The following is a 16419-nucleotide window of genomic DNA, read 5'->3' on the forward strand; positions in this document are numbered from 1 at the left end:
GACATGAAACAGCAACAATGACGACTGGGGAAAAAACCAACGGGAGTGACATATATAGGGCAGGTAAACAAGGAGGTGATGGAGTCCAGGTGAGTGTCTTTATGCGCTTGATGCTGGTGACAGGTGTGCGCCCTGACGAGCAGCCTGGTGACCTAGAGGCAGAAGACGGAACAAGGCTACCAATTTCTGTCGTATAAAAAAACATGTTGCTCATGTCTCCAGTCATATAAAGCGTAGTAGAATTGTATGAAATGTGTTTATAAAAGGTGACATGTTTTCCAAATAGCATTTTTGAGTATTGAAATTGTGTAGAAATGCAGTAAATTAGCTTTTAAAATAATTCCTTCCACCCCCTCCCACACCAAACCTTGCCATACCCTAGGTTTAGCTGAACTGACGCCACTCCCTGGAAATGCGATGACATTGCTAAAGTAGCCAAATATTAGTAGGATACGACTTAAGTTCCTCAAAAATAGCTAGTAACTAAAGTCTGGTGATGTCCCCTCAATCTTAGCTAGCTAGCTAATGTTAAATGCCACTTTAATAATGTTCACATATCTTGCATTACTCATCTCATATGTATATACTCTATTCTATAGTATCTATTGCATTTTAGCCTGCCGCTCTGTCATTGGATTACTGTACGGAAACCAAAAAACCCTGGCAGGAAAACGACAAGGCAATGTGATGCCTTGGAACTGGGAAACAGATACCGGGTATTGGAAGAGTAGGAGGTCTTTGCCGCTGGCCCCAAAGGAACAAACAACTCTGCCCGGAAGCAAGTGGATCCCCCGCCATCTAAACAATTTACAACGAAACAGCCCTACTACTAGCCCCAAACATTATTTATTTGAATGCTAGAAGCTCGATCCAAAAGTTAGATGTTATTGAAATATTGGTCTCACAATCAAATGCTGACATATTGATTATATCTGTATCCTGGCTCTGTGTCTCTGTTCCAGACTCAGATGTTCTGTTAGCTGGGTACAAAATATCTACAGAGCAGACAGAGTGGGTAAAGGTGGAGTTATTGCCATACATGTTCTTTTCATAAATGTTTACCTCCTTGGCGGATAAACACGCCCCATTAAAGCGACTTAGGGTAAAAAAATCTAACTAATCCTTGTTTCTCCTCTGATTTGAAAATCCCTTTCCTGCAAAAGAATCAAGCATGGGCCTTGGCGAGGAAAACTGGTAAAACAGCTGATTGGCTCCTTTTTAGGCAATTGAGAAATAAATTGACCGGAGGAACAAAAAAGGCAAAATCTAGGTATATTCTTAGTGCTATGACAGAGTCTGCTGGTGATCCCTCTAAATTCTGGAAAACCGTTAACTCACTTAAACGAAGAAACTCCTCGACGTCCCTGTCAAAGCAAATTATATCGGAATCTGGGATCGTCAGTGACTAGACTGAAATTTGTGGTGTTTTTAATAGGCACTTTATTTCTGCTGGTTTTCTTTTTGAAAGAAGAAAAAATGGCCTATATGATCCTGACCGGTCTATTGTTTCAGCCCCTCGGCCCCCAGCTGATGTGGAAAACAGTAAGACGGTTTTTAATTTCCAAAAAGTCACAGAAGATGAGGTCTTGTGCAGTGACGCACATCTTTAATCAAACAGTCGTAGGAAAGATCCCTAAAGCTTGGAAAACATATTTTGTTTTACCACTCCTCAAGGGAGGTGATGGTAGTGAATTTGATATTTATTGTCCCATCTCTAAGCTCTCCTGTTTGGCAAAAATTATTGAGCCATTGGTGAATAGGCAACTACAATCATTTTTAACTGTTAACAATACTCTTTCTAGCAATCAATCTGGCTTCAGACCTAAACACAGTACCACTATGGCCATTATACGTGTTGTAAATGATATTGCTAATGCCCTAGATAATTGAAAGTACTGTGCCCCCTTTGTTCATAGATTTGTCTAAAGATTTTGACACTGTAGACTATGCAATACTTTTGCGTAAACTGTCATCAATAGGACTGGGATCGGATGCCTGTCGTTGGTTTCATGACTAGCTAAAGGATAGAAGTCAGGCTGTTAGAGTCTACGGCATCTAGTCAGAGCCATTGGAGTTGGTTAAAGGGGTGCCACACGTTTCTATACTTGGTTCATTACTGTTTACTCTCAACAAAAACAATATCGGTGATGAGGTAAGAAAGTATAAATTAATCTATATGCTGATGACACTGTCATGTACAGTTGAAGTTGGGAAGTTTACTTGCACTTAGGTTGGAGTCATTAAAACTCATTTTTCAACCACTCCACAAATGTCTTGTTAACAAATTATAGTTTTGGCAAGTCGGTTAGGACATCTACTGTGTGCATGACACAAGTAATTTTTCCAACAATTGTTAACAGACAGATTATTTCACTTATAATTCACTGTATCACAATTCCAGTGGGTCAGAAGTTTACATACACTAAGTTGACTTTGCATTTAAACAACTTGGAAAATTCCCAAAAATGATTTCATGGCTTTAGAAGCTTCTGATAAGCTAATTGACATAATTTGAGTCAATTGGAGGTGTACCTGTGGATGTATTTCAAGGCATACCTTCAAACTGAGGGCCTCTTTGCTTGACATCATGGGATAATCAAAAGATATCAGCCAAGACCTCAGAAAAAAATTGTAGACCTCCACAAGTCTGGTTCATCCTTGGGATGAACCAGACCACGTTCATCTGTACAAACAATAGTACGCAAGTATAAACACCATGGGACCACGCAGCCGTCATACCGCTCAGAAAGGTGACGTGTTCTTTCTCCTAGAGATGAACGTACTTTGGTGCGATAAGTGCAAATCAATGCCAGAACAACAGCAAAGGACCTTGTGAAGATGCTGGAGGAAACAGGCACAAAAGTATCTATATCCACAATAAAACAAATCAAATTTAGACATAACCTGAATGGCCGCCCAGCAAGGAAGAAGTCACTGCTCCAAAACTACCATAAAAAAGCTAGACTATGGTTTGCAACTGCACATTATGACAAAGATTGTACTTTTTGAAGAAATGTCCTCTAGTCTGATGAACCAAAATAGAACTGTTTGGCCATAATGACCATTGTTATGTACGGAGGAAAAAGGGGGAGGCTTGCAAGTTGAAAGAAGAACACCATCCCAACCGTGAAGCACGGGGGTGGCAGCATCATGTTGTGGGGGTGCTTTGCTGCAGGAGGTCTGGTGCACTTCACAAAATAGATGGCATCATGAGGTAGGACAATTGTGTGGATATATTAAAGCAACATCTCAAGACATCAGTCAGAAGATTAAAGCTTGGTTGCAAATGGGTCTTCCAAATGGATAATGACCCCAAGCATACTTTCAAAGTTAAGCAAAATGGTTTAAGGACAACAAAGTCAAGGTATTGGAGTGGCCATCACAAAGCCCTGACCTCATTCCTATAGAAAATGTGTGGGCAGAACTGAAAAAGAGTATGCGAGCAAAGTGGCCTACAAAACCTGACTCAGTTACACCAGCTCTGTCAGGAGGAATGGGCCAAAAATCATCCAACTTATTGTGGGAAGGTTGTGGAAGGCTACCTGAAACATTTGGCCCAAGTTAAACAATTTAAAGGCAATGCTACGAAATACTAATTGAGTGTATGTAGTAAACTTCTGACCCACTGGGAATGTGATGAAAGAAATAAAAGCTGAAATAAATCATTTTCTCAACTATTATTCTGACATTTCACATTCTTAAATTAAAGTGGTTATCCTAACTGACCTAAGACAGAGAATTTTTACTCTGATTAAATGTCAGGAATTGTGAAAAACTGAGTTGAAATGTATTTGCCTAAGGTGTATGTAAACTTCCGACTTCAACTGTACATTACTCTATTGCTTTAACGGAGGACTAAGCTTTATCGTAGCTGGAGACATATTTTAAGATATTACAAGGTTATTTTTTACAGTTGAAACTTGTTTTAAATGCAAAGAAAACACAAGTCCAAAACGTTGGTTAAAAATACACTTGCACTTACGAGCTTAGATGGCTCTTGAATTATTAATCAGGTTCTGCATATACAGTGGGGCAAAAAAGTATTTAGTCAGCCACCAACTGTGCAAGATGTCCCACTTAAAAAAGATGAGAGAGGCCTGTAATTTTCATCATAGGTACACTTCAACTATGACAGACAAAATGAGAAAAAAATCCATAAAATCACATTGTAGGATTTTTTATGAATTTATTTGCAAATTATGGTGGAAAATAAGTATTTGGTCACCTACAAACAAGCCAGATTTCTGGCTCTCACAGACCTGTAACTTCTTCTTTAAGAGGCTCCGCTGTCCTCCATTCGTTACCTGTATTAATGGCACCTGTTTGAACTTGTTATCAGTATTAAAGACACCTGTCCACAACCTCAAACAGTCACACTCCAAACTCCACTATGGCCAAGACCAAAGAGCTGTCAAAGGACACCAGAAACGAAATTGTAGACCTGCACCAGGCTGGGAAGACTGAATCTGCAATAGGTTTGAAGAAATCAATACAGTTCATGTCCAGGCCTGTCTGAAGTTTGCTACAGAGCATTTGGATGATGCAGAAGAAGATTGGGAGAATGTCATATGGTCAGATGAAACCAAAATATAACTTTTTGGTAAAACGCAACTCATGTTTGGAGGATAAAGAATGCTGAGTTGCATCCAAAGAACACCATACTTACTGTGAAGCATGGGGGTGGAAACATCATGCTTTGGGGCTGTTTTTCTGCAAAGGGACCAGGACGACTGATCCGTGTAAAGGAAAGAATGAATGGGGCCATGTATCGTGAGATTTTGAGTGAAAACCTCCTTCCATCAGCAAGGGCATTGAAGATGAAACGTGGCTGGGTCTTTCAGCATGACAATGATCCCAAACACACCGCGCGGGCAACGAAGGAGTGGCTTCGTAAGAAGCATTTCAAGGTCCTGGAGTTGCCTAGCCAGTCTCCAGATCTCAACCCCATAGAAAATCTTTGGAGGGAGTTGAAAGTCCATGTTGCCCAGCAACAGCCCCAAAACATCACTGCTCTAGAGGAGATCTGCATGGAGAAATTGGCCAAAATACCAGCAACAGTGTGTGAAAACCTTGTGAAGACTTACAGAAAACGTTTGACCACTGTCATTGCCAACAAAGGGTATATAACAAAGTATTGAGATAAACTTTTGTTATTGACAAAATACTTATTTTCCACCGAGCCTCTTAAAGAACAAGTTACAGGTCTGTGAGAGCCAGAAATCTGGCTTGTTTGTAGGTGACCAAATACTTATTTTCCACCATAATTTGCAAATAAATTCATTAAAAATCCTACAATGTGATTTTCTGGATTTTTTTTCTCATTTTGTCTGTCATAGTTGAAGTGTACCTATGATGAAAATTACAGGCCTCTCTCATCTTTTTAAGTGGGAGAACTTGCAAAATTGGTGGCTGACTAAATACTTTTTTGCCACATTGTAAATGATTAGGGTTGTGGCTGGATGATAATCTGTCTTTTAAAATGCATTTTTACAAACTTTGTAAATGACTAAAAACCAAGCTAGGCTTCCTCTATAGAAACAGGACATGTTTGTCCTCCACAAATAGAAGACAAATTGTGCAAGCTACTTTTATGTCTGTTATAGATTATGGGGATATTATTTACATGCATGCTACGGCATTCACACTTAAACCGCTGGATTGTATTTATCATTGCGCACTTAAATGTATTACGGGTGCTAGCTACAGAACTCACCACTGTGTTTTATATCCAAATGTGAGTTGGACTTCGCTGTCCATGAGAGGAGAACAGCATGCTTTCGTGTTTGTCTCTAAAGCACTTCTGAATAAACTACCTTCTTATTTTTCATCACTTATCAACATTAGAATTATAATTAAGGATTGCACTTGAGGCCCCTGCGATCTCCACAGAGTTGGGTATGGCTGCCTTTTCCTGTTTCGCTCCTTGCTTATGGAATAGCCTGCAGACCAAACTTTAACTTGAGACTCTTGTCCCCCTTCTCACGAATCCCACTGAAGATGATGCCTCTTCCTGTTCGGGCGGGGGTCGGCGGTCGTCATAGCCAGCCTACTAGCTGCCACCGATCCCCTTTTTTTGTTTCATTTAGTTGTGTCTGATTTGTTGCACCTGTTTCGTGTTTAGGTTTTGGTTGTGGACTATTTAAACCCTGTTGGCCCGTCGGCTTTTGTGCGGGCTTGTTTTTCTGTTTATGGTGTTTGATTATTCTTGTGGTTTCTTTGTTCCGATCAGTTTCGTCCTGTTTGTTTGGACTGGGACTTTACGTGCCCTTGTGTGTGTAGTGTGACCGTCTCTCTGTTTTTTTGGGAATATTACAGATCCACATCTTTTGAACTACCCTGCTCTCTGCGCCTGACTCCTGCACTCACTACTTTTTGAAGCCGTGACACCCCTTGCCCATTTTAAACATTTATTGGAGGATTTTTATTTTAGTATTGCTTGTAACTGCTTCGGGTAATGCAAGTTCGTGTGCTATTAGGGGAATAACCTGTATGTGAATGTAACAATCTGCTGTTGTATTTTTTGATTGCTTGTCTTCTGTAATTTCTTCATTGTAGCTAAACTGTATGTGTAAACATGTATACGCAGGGCCCAGCTGTAAAAGAGACCTTGGTCTCAGTCTGTGTTCCTTGTTGAAATAAAGGTATAATAATAATATTTATATAGTCTTACTCCATTCCTTTACTTAGATGTGTGTATTGGGTATTTGTTGTAGAATTGTTAGATATTACTTGATAGATATTGCTGAACTGTTGGAACTACAAGCGCAAGCATTTCACTACACTCGCAATAACATCTGCTTACCATGTGTATGTGACCAATCAAATTTGATCTGATTTATACTGCATCTAAACTAAATTTGGCAACTTAAAAATGATGACAAAAGGTTTTCTGTATAAATAATTTTCCAAGGCACTGTAATGCAAATCTTCATCAGTGCTCATTGAGTAGAATGCTCAGTCGGGCATCAATCCTAAAACGAATGTTCAAAACAGTATTGTGACTAAACATGCAACCCATGATTACCGAGATGCTTTAAGTAAGGTGTTACTGATATGTCCTTGTCATTGCTGTGTGGTGAGGTAGGCTGTGAATGTGGGTGCAGGTCAGGAATATTCTCTCCCTGTTTAAGTGATTCTCATTTAATGTTGTTTGCTCTACAGGTGGCCCACTGTTCTGTAAGTCCAGCCAAGCATGGTTCAAGACTGGAGTGATAACAATGAATGAGCATGTAAATGGTACCAATTCTTGAGCGACTGAGATTCATGTTTTTGCCAAAACTTCCAGATTCGGGTACTTTTTTAATAAGATGGTCATTGACTTCTCCTTCCCGGCAACAACCACTGCCCCTAACATCAACACAGGTCATGTCTCCCCCAGCTCTTCTTTTCTCTTTTTCTCCCCATTTTTCTCCATGTTCTTGCTGTCAGGCTGGTAGTTCCTACAATCTCTCTGTTTGGCAGTGTCAAGAAACTTTATTAATGCACTTAAAGTGAACAAGGTTATTATTTTTTATTTTATTTAACCTTTATTTATACAGGTTTTTCTCATTGAGATAATATCTCTTTTTCAAGAGAGACCTGGTCCAATAGCAGCAGGGGAAACAATGTTTCAGACAAAACAACTTACATACACTAACACAACATTAAACAAAACTGTAAACACACATACAGTACAACAATTACATATTACATTACAAAACACAAAAGTCTTGACTAAAAAAACAGCTGTCCTAAAGACAATTATACTCTTCTATGATATATACAGTATATAACATCACTATGTAGCGTGAACCGTGAAAATATAACTTTCCGCTCCACAACCAGGGTAATGAAACGTAATGTTTACATTTGTGGTACCAAAGAAACAAACTAGCAATTTGACAAAAACGTGAATGTCAGGAATAATCTTTTTTTTAGGCACTTTTCCTCCCAATTTTATGATAGCAAATTGGTAGTGACAGTCTTGTCCAATCGCTGCAACTCCCCTACAGACTTGGGATGTCGAGAGCTATGCGTCCTTCAAAATAAAAACCTGCCAAACCTGCTTCTTGACATACTGCTCGTTTAACCCAGAAGCCAGCCACACCAATGCATCGGAGGAAACACCATCCAGCTGGCGACCAAATTCAGCCTGCATAAGCCTGGCTCACCACAAGGGGTCGCTAGAGAGTGATTGGACAAGGAAATCCCGGGTGGCCAAACCCTCCCCTAACCTGACGACGCTGGACAATTGTGCGCCGCCTCATGGGTCTCCCGGTCACGGCCAGCTGTGACACAGCTTGGGATTGAACCAGGGGCTGTAGTGACACCCCAAGCACAGCGATGCAGTGCCTTAGAGCGCTGCGCCACTCGGGAGAGGATTAATCATTCTATGAAACTAATGAACAAAACATTTTATGAATCAGTAATATATTGTTATAACTAGGGCTGTGGCAGTCACTAAATTTCATCAGCCGGGGATTGTCAAGAAAATAACTATCGGTCTCACGGTAATTGACCGTTAATTAACAAACACATTTAGCATTTCCTGGCTTACACACATAGCCTACAAGCTATGTGTGTCATTTTCAAAAGTAGAATAAATCCATGTAATATAGCCTACTCCTTCACAATAAATCCATTATTTGTTTTAGACAGGTCTAAAGAAGCATGATATGAAGAAAATGTAGTCTATTTCAGCAGAAGCTGTCCTTATGTTAGGTCCTGATGTGGCTATGCCAAATGGCTGTGGGCTACACTAGTTCATTTAGCAGACAATATTTGCCTATAATTCCGTGACATCATTTCATGTTATTTTATAGTATGAAGAATACAAAAAAAACATAAAATCTACATATTTTCTCCAGACGATTTGAGGGAGTGCGCACATGCAGCTATTCTGTGTTGAGCGGTTACCAAAGAAATGGGTACTCCTATATTCTTACTTTAGAGTTATTCATGTAACTTTATTTGTTCTACAAACGTTGGGCTGTATGATGAGACTCCAATGATGGTTTGAAAAAAGTTGCTTGAAAGGCATGAGCTCTGCTTTGTTTTTTTGCACAGGCTGTGCACACTCCAATAGTCTCTCATTCACAATTTGACAAGCACTTGATAATGCCTAGAATTTCACGGAGGCATCACCTTTGTGGCCATAATCCACCATAAAAAGATCCATGCCTTCTCCCTAGATGTGCTGCACAATCAGAAGCGCCTCTCACTCACATGGCTTTCTGTCAAGTGATAGGTTCTTTTTCATAGGCTTACAAGTGGAGACAGACAAATCGGGGATGTAACTGCGTTTTTCCTTATTCAATTACGAGGTGTATATTGAAGATATTGGAAGAACTGTCCACATTTACTTTTCGTCAACCAACAAGATGAGTATGCCTAACAAACAGCAAAAGCACTAGCCTATGTCAATCTACTATCCCCGATAGTACAAAAGTCGACCTATTCTATTCTGTGCGAGAAATAAATATTCCAAACATAGTCTGGGACAGTTGTGGGATGCGATAGATCCCAAGTTTATACAACCATTAGTATCAAAAAAAATGTTTTATGCAATGTGGCTGACACAACAGATCAGAACATTTAGCTTAAAATGTTGATAAACTATTAGGCTATTTCTTCACATTATAAGCGCACCAATGCACACATAGGCTGTAAGCGCAAATGTTACATTAGCAGAAAACACCATTATCAAAAGTGACAGCAAATGCAATCATGCATGTAATACTTTTATTATAACGGTGCATTTTTATGGTAAAAATGATCTTCCCCAAACTTGAAACTCACAGGCTTCTTACAATTTATATGCCAGCTAGGCTCTACACCTCTTGTAAAGTGGATTAATGTGCTTTATTTCAAGAGGTTATTTGGCCAATTTAGTTGGAATACAAACCTTATTAAAACATATAGGCCTATGGGCTAGGCTACATGATTGTGTGCAACTATGATTAAAAAAGTCGCTAAATTTTTTTTTTTTTTTTATGCTTGGCATCATTCACAAGTGATAATATACAATTCACAAGTGATAGGTTAATATTGTCAACCATCAGATTATTCTTGATTTAATCTTGTCTTTACATATACTAAATAATATGTGTGACATTTGTTTTGATTTAGAATGGACCATTATCATGCACTTGTATCGAAACAGGGGCAGCGGGAAATAGTACGTCATCTCAAATCAAATCAAATTTTATTGGTCACATACACATGGTTAGCAGACGTTAATGCGAGTGTAGCGAAATGCTTGTGCTTCTAGTTCTGACAGTGCAGTAATATCTAACAAGTAATCTAACAATGGGCTACACTATGCACTTAATGTAATGGCAGATTTCCTCCTCTTCGTCTGAAGAGGAGTAAGGATCGGACCAAGATGCGCCGTGGTAAGTGTTCATTTTAAAGTGTTCATTTTATTTTAAAAACATAAACTGAACACTAAGAATACAAAAACAATAAACGATGACGTGAATAACCAAACCGAAACAGTACCGTGTGGCGACAAATACAGACACGGAAACAAACACCCACAAACCAACAGTGAAACCCAGGCTACCTAAGTATGACCGAGAGACTGAAAAACAGCTTCTATCTCAAGGCCATCAGACTGTTAAACAGCCACCACTAACATTGAGTGGCTGCTGCCAACACACTGACACTGACACTGACTCAACTCCAGCCACTTTAATAATGGGAATTGATGGGAAATTATGTAAATATATCATTAGCCACTTTAAACAATGCTACCTTATATAATGTTACTTACCCTACATTATTCATCTCATATGCATACGTATATACTGTACTCTATATCATCGACTGCATCCTTATGTAATACATGTATCACTAGCCACTTTAACTATGCCACTTTGTTTACATACTCACCTCATGTATATACTGTACTCGATACCATCTACTGTATCCTGCCTATGCTGCTCTGTACCATCACTCATTCATATATCCTTATGTACATATTCTTTATCCCCTTACACTGTGTATAAGACAGTAGTTTTGGAATTGTTAGTTAGATTACTTGTTGGTTATTACTACATTGTCGGAACTAGAAGCACAAGCATTTCGCTACACTCGCATTAACATCTGCTAACCATGTGTATGTGACAAATAAAATTTGATTTGATTTGATTCTCAATCAGAGACAACTAACTCCTGCCTCTGATTGAGAACCATACTAGGCCGAAACAGAAACACAAACATAGAAACACAAAACATAGACTGCCCACCCCAACTCACGCCCTGACCATATTAAATAAAGACAAAACAAAGGAAAATAAAGGTCAGAACGTGACACTTAAATATCAAATGGAGGACGCTTTTCCCCGTGGTTTATTTTCATGCCAGCCAGGTAGGCTATACTCCTGTTGTAAATATAAGCAATGTGCTTAATATTAGGAAAGTTGAGAAATAAATATAGTAGGCCTAGCCTATAGAAAGCTGATGGAATCCTCATCTTTTTATTAGCGGCCAATGACCCAACACACCTCCAGGCTGCGTAAGGGCTATTTGACTAAGAAGGAGAGTGATGGAGTGCTGCATCAGATGACCTGGCCTCCACAATCACCTGACCTCAACTAAATTGAGATGAATTAGCCCACAGAGTGAAGGAAAAGCAACCAACATGTGCTAAGCATCCTTCAAGACTGTTGGAAAAGCATTCCAGGTGAGGGTGGTTGAGAGAATGCCAAGAGTGTGCAAAGCTGTCAAAGGCAAAGGGTGGCTCCTTTAAAAAATCAAAAATATATTTTTTGGGTACTACATGATTCTAGCATGATTCTACAATTTTCCATTGGTCAAATGTCCATTGCTCGTGTTTCGTGGCCCAAGCAAGTCTCTTCTTCTTATTGTTGTCCGTTAGTAGTGGTTTCTTTGCAGCAATTCAACCATGAATGCCTGATTCACGCAGTCTACTCTGAACAGTTGATGTTGAGATGTGTCTGTTATTGAACTCTGCAATTTCTGAGGCTGATAACTCTAATGAACTTATCCTCTGCAGCCGAGGTAACTCTGGGTCTTCCATTCCTGTGGCTGTCCTCATAAAAGCAAGTTTCATCATAGGGCTCAATGTTTTTGTGACTGCACTTTCTTGAAATGTTCCGTATTGACTGACCTTCATGTCTAAAAGTAATGATGGATTGTTGTTTCACCTTCCTTATTTGAGCTGTTCTTGCCATACTATGGTCTTTTACCAAATAGGGCAATCTTCTGTATACCCCCCTACCTTGTCACAACACAACTGATGGGCTCAAACTCTTTAAGAAGGAAAGAAATTCCACAAATTCACTTTAAAGAAGGCACACCTGTTAATGGAAATGCATTCCAGGTGACTTTTTCATGAAGCTGGTTGAGATAATGCCAAGAGTGTGGAAAGCTGTCATCAAGGCAAAGGGTGGCCATTTGAAGAATCTCAAATATAAATTATATTTCGATTCGTTTAACACTTTTTTGGTTACTACATGATTCCATATGTGTTATTTCATAGTTTTGATGTCTTCACTATTATTCTACAATGTAGAAAATAGTAAAAATAAAGAAAAGCCCTTGAATGAGTATTTATGTCCAAACATTTGACTGGTACTGTATGTAAGTGTGATATTTCAGTTATTTTATACATTTGATACAATTTCCAAAAGACTGTTTTTGCTTCATCATGAGAGGTTATTGTTTGTAGAGTTATGATGGGAAAAAATATGTAATACATTTTAGAACAAAGCTGTAACGTAACAAAATATGAAAAAAGTCAAAGGGTCTGAATGCTTTCCAAATGCACTGTATACTTTGAATTAATGAAGCCATGTTTAACATCAGTTGTACAGCTAGCTGTAAAGTACACAACGAACATAAGCTACCATACATTCTATTCTTTAACTGATGTTGTATGTTAACTATAATAATTGTATATTGTTAAATCAAACTAAATGTGAAAATGATTATTTATCATAAATGCAAGAAATGTTTAGCTTTTTTTGCCAGTTAGTTTATTTTGTAGAAATATTTACATTTATTGTCATGCTTGGTATGTTTCAATAGACTAAACTAACTCATGACATGTACTGTAAGCTCTAAGCTATTGCAAATTGGAAACCAAAGATCATGTCCAAAAATGAATCCAATCTTCCAACAAACAGATGGATATCTTGCCAGTTGGAAGATTGGATTCATTCATTTTTGGAGGGAATTATGAACATGATCATTGGTACCCAGTAGCACAAGGATAGGGGATGAATTTAAAGCATGCTATCTAGTCACTGTGTCAATTAAATGTGAAGAACAATAAAACAAACATTTACTATGTAGCACAATGTCTGTGCCATACAAATACCAGAAGGTTTCATAAGAAATGTTAAAATTAAAGCTGCAAGATTCCTAATTTAAAGCTCCAATATGTAACCTTTTGGGTGACCTGACCAAATTCACATAGAAATGTGAGTTATAGATCTGTCATTATCATTGAAAGCAAGTCTAAGAAGTGCTAGATGTGTTCTATGTGCGCTATTTCTATGCGTCCCATTCTTAAGCATCGTTTTTGCATCTTTAACTTTCATTTTTGTACACAAGCTTCAAACATCTGAAATTACAATATCTTTGAATATGTTTTTTACACCTGCATTAAGATGTTATAGCTGTAAAAGGACATTTGGGATTCAACCTCTCCTGGGATTTGAACTTACAACCTTCTGGTTGCCAGTGACCAGAAATGTTCTGCTTTTTGGGCATGGCAGCGATTGGCCACAAATTTATTGGGAAGAATAAATTTCTGCACTTTGCTAAAGGTTTCTCAGACTGTTATAAATGATCTATAATTATTATATATTACAGTAAACACTGGCTACTGAGTAGCAGTAAAAATACAGTAAATATACAATTTACAAGGGTGTTATTGCCCTAAAATAACTATGGTATGTTGCTGTATTCTGATTCCAGTAAACTTGGAACCTCTTGGTCAGAGGTGTGTTGATGTTTCTGCATTGCCACCAGGTACATATTTATTACCAGGAACATAATAAGGGTATGGTTAGGGTACAGTGTTGTTCCCTGGGGTACATAAAGGTAAAATATACACATAAGGCACCTTCAGAGGTACTTATATGATCTCACATGGTACTGTTTTGTGCCAAACGTTGGTTAGTGGAAGTGTTGCACCAGTTTAAGTGGTCTATGGTTATGTTAATTGAGGTTGAGCACCTCTTTTGTCCACTACCAATTCTGTAGTCTTTGTAAGAGCATGCGACAATAGAGAAGAACGGCACTGTAAAGGGGTTACTGAGCATTTTACAGTAGGCAGATAGTTGCCAGGAGGTTAACTTTTTATTTACAATAACTTTCTGAGTTGATCCATATGCTTTGGTGCATTTTGACCTCTTTTGATTTGAAATAATCTTTCCATACATATTTTTCCATACATACTAAAATCTGAATAAAATTGAAATTGTATCTTTGAAATGGTACCACAAACAAGGTTGCAGGTCCACCCATCAAAGAATGTTGACTTGAATGGGAATATCCATTATTCTAAATTCTGTTGTCAATCTTCCATAGGAAACCTATTGAAATCACAGAAATATGGATAATAGGACATTCCCATTCAAGTTAACATTCAACAGGGTTGGACCGGTGGCCATCTTGTTGGTAATAATGCAAAGTTAAAATGTTAATTCAATTAAAATGTCAATGGTGTACCAGCTTAAATGCAGTGGTCACAAACTACAAACTTCAGCTAACTTTAGCCACTGTTAGCTAACAATCAATGGAAGTGATAGTGGCAATTGTGCAAATGATTTACAATGGCCAAATCTCCCTTTACTGCACACGTTATTATAGAACCATGCCCCCTATCACTTCCATTTTTTATCATTTCAAATGGCCTCAAAAACAAATGTAGAACAATGTTTGAAAAAATCTATTTTAAAAGTTTTATTTAACTGTATGTTGCCATATGGAAACACTGCGACAACGGTATGTAAATATATGTAAATATGTAAATAAAGTCGTATGTTATCTTGGCCAAATGTTATCTTTTTGGGTGGAGGGGGAGATGTAAAGATGATTGTTTTATGATAATCATTTGTGGAGCAAATGAATAACTAGCTCTTAGCTAGTTATGTGCGTGGTAGCTAGTTATTATCTAGTTAAAAGGCCATGGTGTATTTTTTCATTTAGGGAAGTAAGGGGGTAAAGAGAAATTATATGTTGCCACATGGTAACATTATGCGGTAAAGGTTTATTAAGTAACGAAAAACCAACTATGTAGTTGATTTGGCCGATAACATTTCTAAATTGCACGATTGCATCTATCACGAGCATCGTTTTTTTGTTAGCAGTGGCTCAAGTTAGCTGAAGTTTGTAGTAGATTTAAAGAAAACCGAACCACGATTTACTGATTTTCCTGACCCATAGACTACTTTTTCGGTGAGGAACCATCTAACATCAAGTTGTAAAATCCTGAACTTCCCCTTTAATATTTGTACACATTCAGTGAGCAAGTCCAATTGTTTGCTGTTATTCAGGCGAGGCAGCTTCTCCATCACCCCCTGGTCCATCTTCTGATGTATTCTGCATCATCTGCTTCAACTGGCTTTTGAAAAACCCAGCCTGAGAGAAAGAGACATGTGTAGAGAGAGATTATGACGTTATTTAACACTTTTTGGGCAAATTTATTGCATAGTAAGAGTATAAGAATGTGTACTACATATTGGATTCCTGCATCGGCCCAGGTACCCACTGTTTCCTTGGAGTAGGGAACTGTCTGTTATTGGTGCAGAGGCGTTCACAACTGAAACTTTCATTCACCATACGCTGGTCATATAATTTGCGTTTGACTGGTGTGGCTGGCAAAGGTTAGAAGATTGTTGCAGGCTATATTAAATTCTGGCAATGCTTTATTTAAGTTTCAATTAAACAATTTGATAACCAAAACAATTTTGCCTGCAAAGGTTTTGAGTTGTTATAAATTAAAAAACTGTATTTTTCCTGCAAGTGATCGTGTTTTTCAACTGAATAAATAACATAAACATAACATAAAGGTTAGTAGAACTAGCTACTAGCTGAACTTGGTTACACAACTAACAGAGGACAGAACAATGATAACCCAACATAAAAACAAAAACAAGTTGCTGGCTGGCCCGTGTCTCTGATATTTGATGAGGAGCCTTTCACTATATAAGCAGGCTATTTTTAAAAGCGATTGAGTTATCAATGTGCCACATTGCGAAAATAAAAATAAATCATTTGTATGGTTTCCTTTTTCCAACGGTTAAATAAACATGCAGACAAATTAGGAAAATCAATGGGCTTGCATCCAATTTAAAAAATGGATGCAATTTGGCAGGTTCACAGATAATCTCTCGGAACAATTCTTTGTAGGAGGGTCGATTCGTGGAGAACAATCTGTCCTGGTGTCGAGTGGGTATCGGAAAT

General features: G+C 38.3%; 1 protein-coding gene across 2 annotated transcripts in view; it reads right to left on the minus strand.

The window, feature by feature from the left end:
• Positions 1-12756: 12756 nt before the first annotated feature.
• Positions 12757-16419, minus strand: part of itgam.1 (integrin, alpha M (complement component 3 receptor 3 subunit), tandem duplicate 1) — a 60065-nt gene continuing 56402 nt past the window's right edge. For both annotated transcript variants that reach the window (XM_021565550.3, XM_021565552.3), the window contains exon 30: positions 12757-15594. In XM_021565550.3, coding sequence (XP_021421225.3) covers positions 15502-15594 — 93 coding nt within the window. In that variant the 3' untranslated portion in view covers positions 12757-15501. The remainder of the gene's footprint in view (positions 15595-16419) is intronic.

This window comes from Oncorhynchus mykiss, chromosome 16 (assembly GCF_057628025.1).
Source record: "Oncorhynchus mykiss isolate SJ-2025 chromosome 16, ASM5762802v1, whole genome shotgun sequence".
Lineage (NCBI taxonomy): Eukaryota > Metazoa > Chordata > Actinopteri > Salmoniformes > Salmonidae > Oncorhynchus > Oncorhynchus mykiss.